The sequence below is a fragment of the Sinocyclocheilus grahami genome, unplaced genomic scaffold, assembly GCF_001515645.1.
Source record: "Sinocyclocheilus grahami isolate Dianchi unplaced genomic scaffold, SAMN03320097.WGS_v1.1 scaffold2885.1, whole genome shotgun sequence".
NCBI lineage: Eukaryota > Metazoa > Chordata > Actinopteri > Cypriniformes > Cyprinidae > Sinocyclocheilus > Sinocyclocheilus grahami.
Genome location: NW_015508060.1, coordinates 28,539 through 31,767, shown reverse-complemented (window position 1 = coordinate 31,767; position 3,229 = coordinate 28,539). Strand labels below are relative to the sequence as shown.

The following is a 3,229-nucleotide window of genomic DNA, read 5'->3' as shown; positions in this document are numbered from 1 at the left end:
GCAACACATAGCAGCATGCTCACAAAAAAGGTAAAAAAAAAAAAAGACACAATGGCCAAAATATGTCTGCCTGTATGTATGTGGCTGAAGGATAAATTTAAAGTTGTAACTTTTCTCACAGGGTTTTACAGTCTCACAAGGTTTTACTAAGAGCTAAAGCACAGCATGTTATCAACATGCTTCATGCACATTCATGAGGTAAACAAGTGTCGGGTGGGTAGGTGTGTTTGTGTACTCGAGAGCTTGCCAACCTGCTGCTGGTTCTCTCTCTGAAGGTGTATTCTGGCTTGGATGTATCCTCTGGTCTCCTTGAAGGCCTGTCTCTGAGACACCTCTGCTGGGTAGTGTGTGCAGATGCCAATGATGTTGGTGCACAGGAAAATCATCGCATTGGCACATAACTGCACAGAGAAAGAGAGAAGAGGAATGAAATGAGGAATTTCGGATGTGGAAAAGGTTAGACTATTTTTGTTTGCAATCTATGATAAAGATCACCACAGGTTTCAATTTGTTTTAAAGGTTTAAAAAAATTTTTTAAAGGCACAGACATGATTTTTTTAGCCCACTTAAACAGCTTGGTTAAATTAAAGCTGTACCTTCACAACACACACCACATAACACAGAGCACACAGAAATGGCCCAAACAGCTGAAGACCAATTCATGTAATAGTTTAAGGGGTTAGGCCTACTTTCTGCAGTAATATGCAAAGCATCCAGCAACCAGCTTTATGATTCAGGTCTTTTATCTCTACATCAGAACAAACATCTGGGCATTAGATGGTATGCGGTAAAACCTCTGTTTAAGAGAACTTAAGATGGTTTGCGGTTTTACTGCAAATGGTTTCTGAGAGTTCTGTAACAGTTATATGGACAGCATTTACATGTTAATCTCACAAAAACATATCCAGGTCACATGCCACAACAAATCAAAAGAAATTCTATTGTGCAAAAAGAAAGTCAAGCCTGTTTTAAGACCATTAGGCACATTTCTCCCCCCATTTAGGTTTACATTTATTAAAATTAAACTGTTGTTACTGGGGTGTGTAATTCCTGTTGTATGAGTTTTGCCTTTTGTAGACAATGCTCCACAGAGAGTTATGTCCTGTCTCTTCCTGGTATCCTGGTACAGATATGTTATCCGGTTTACATGGTCATAACATGAGTTGAAATATTGAATATGACTGTGAACACACAAGGTCGATACTTGATTATAACGTGTTAGAGTATGGTTCTACTATTAGCACCCCAAGCAAACACATCTAGTCATAATTTTCCATCAGTCCGAAACAGTTTGCCTGAGAGAATTTGTTGAGGCCCATTTCTCTGCAACAAGCATTTTCTACTTTGCCGAAGATGAACAATCTTTATTTATCCACTTGACAAGAAATGGCCCAGCAGAGCTTTAGAAAAATAGCTTCACTCCCTCTTTCAAGTGCCCCTAGAGTGAATGTACAAACATCTTCAGATTTTAGAGTTCAGGAAGAAAAGCCAGGCCCATCAGGCATCCATTTGCTCAGATGACGTTATCGGGTTGTGTAATTTTTAGTTTGGTCCATTTGCACAAGTTTTCCAAAACTAAAAAAGGCAGTTCTATTCAAAGGACTCACTAACACCAACAGTCCAATCCACCAAGCTGATTAGACATGGAAAATGTGTGGATGTGGCCGCAGACGTGACAGATTGCCATTTCTCCATGTGTGGACAGAAAAAGACTGCAATGGGATGTGCAGAAAGTAATCAACTAGGCGAGTAATTGTTCCCAACTAAATAGTTGACTAGCAAAATACTACTTGAATATCAAAAACTGATTCCTCTTTGATTAATCTGCCCTTGAATTCCTCACCTAAATTGCTGTTACAACAAAATACATTGGGTTATGCTGTGGATATTTCATATCAGACTGATATTATTGTGTTGGCAGATTGCATTTTCTCCACAGCAGGGCCTGTTGTTAACATGTGAAATTATACAAATGAGATGGTCTTTATATTGACACAGAGATTGTATGTGCAGATTATCCTAATGGTGGCAGTTTAATTTTCTAATGGGATTCTATGTAAGCACTTGGTGAGTAATTAATTTTTAATCTTGTTTGTTTTATTATTATTAAATGCATATTGTTCATTCATTTAAAAGAAAAAGAAAAAAAGAGAAAAGCACATTAATATTGTGAAATAGAATTACAATTTAAAACCAGCTGTTTTAATATATTCTATTCTCCTATAATATATAATAGTTGAGTTAAACTATACTGAATTGTACTAATAATCTGAATTTTCAGCAGCCATTACTTGGGCTTTCAGTGTCACATGATGCTTCAGAAATCATTCTAATATGCTGATTAGCTGCTCAAGAAACATTTCTTATTATTATTAATGTTGAAAACAGTTGTGCTCCTTTATTTTTATATTTTTGTGGAAACTGATGTGTGTTTTCAGGATTATTTGATTTGACAACATTTTTTAATAGAAATATTTTATGACATTATAAAAGTCACTTGTTTTTATTGTTATGAAAATTTTAAAATGCCAATCCCTAAAATGCACCAGTTTTCCATAAATGTAATGGTGGCATTTGACCAGAATCACCATCAGCAGTTAGCATTAGTGTGCTAATGTCATTGTACTGATACACAACAACAAGCTTCCCCGTTTTATTCATGTAGCATCTGATATACAGCACAGCAGCCCCCCTCAGTTCATCTATATCACACTAGATCATACCAGTGAAATTTTAAAAAGCGGTTGACATTTAAGCTGACAGATCTGACAGAAGGAATGTCACATGCTTTTAACTCACAGCAAAACTGATTAAATGAAACTGTCAGATCACCCACCGAGCATGTGTGTGTGTGTGTGTGTGACAATGAGCCACACATGGAGCAGTCAGTCTGTGTGTGTAGAAATGTCAGAGAATAAAAATTTGTATTTATTACATGAGCATGTGAAACCTTTTATTACACCCATGCAAGCACTTTTCTGCTTGAGAGTAAGAATTTGTACACAGTACACACAATTTCTACATTTTCCCCAAAACATACCACTCATAGTTGGCACCATAACTTGCACCATACTCTTTTATCACACGTTGGCTTAATTTTGTGTTTATATTTGGCTTAATAGATGTTAAATACTGCCATTCTTTTGCTTTTTTTTCTCTCTCTCTTTCCTTCTTTTTGTATATATGTGTGTTGCTTAGTTTAGTTGTATGTTACCAGTAGTTTTCATTT

At 36.3% G+C, this 3,229-nt stretch overlaps 1 protein-coding gene across 1 annotated transcript in view; it reads right to left on the bottom strand.

Moving 5' to 3' along the window:
- Positions 1 to 251: 251 nt before the first annotated feature.
- The window catches only part of LOC107575782 (adenylate cyclase type 6-like), a gene marked incomplete at its 3' end in the record, with an annotated part of 28,286 nt that continues 25,308 nt past the window's right edge, over positions 252 to 3,229 (bottom strand). The window contains exon 3 of the mRNA XM_016262110.1: positions 252 to 401. Coding sequence (XP_016117596.1) covers positions 252 to 401 — 150 coding nt within the window. The remainder of the gene's footprint in view (positions 402 to 3,229) is intronic.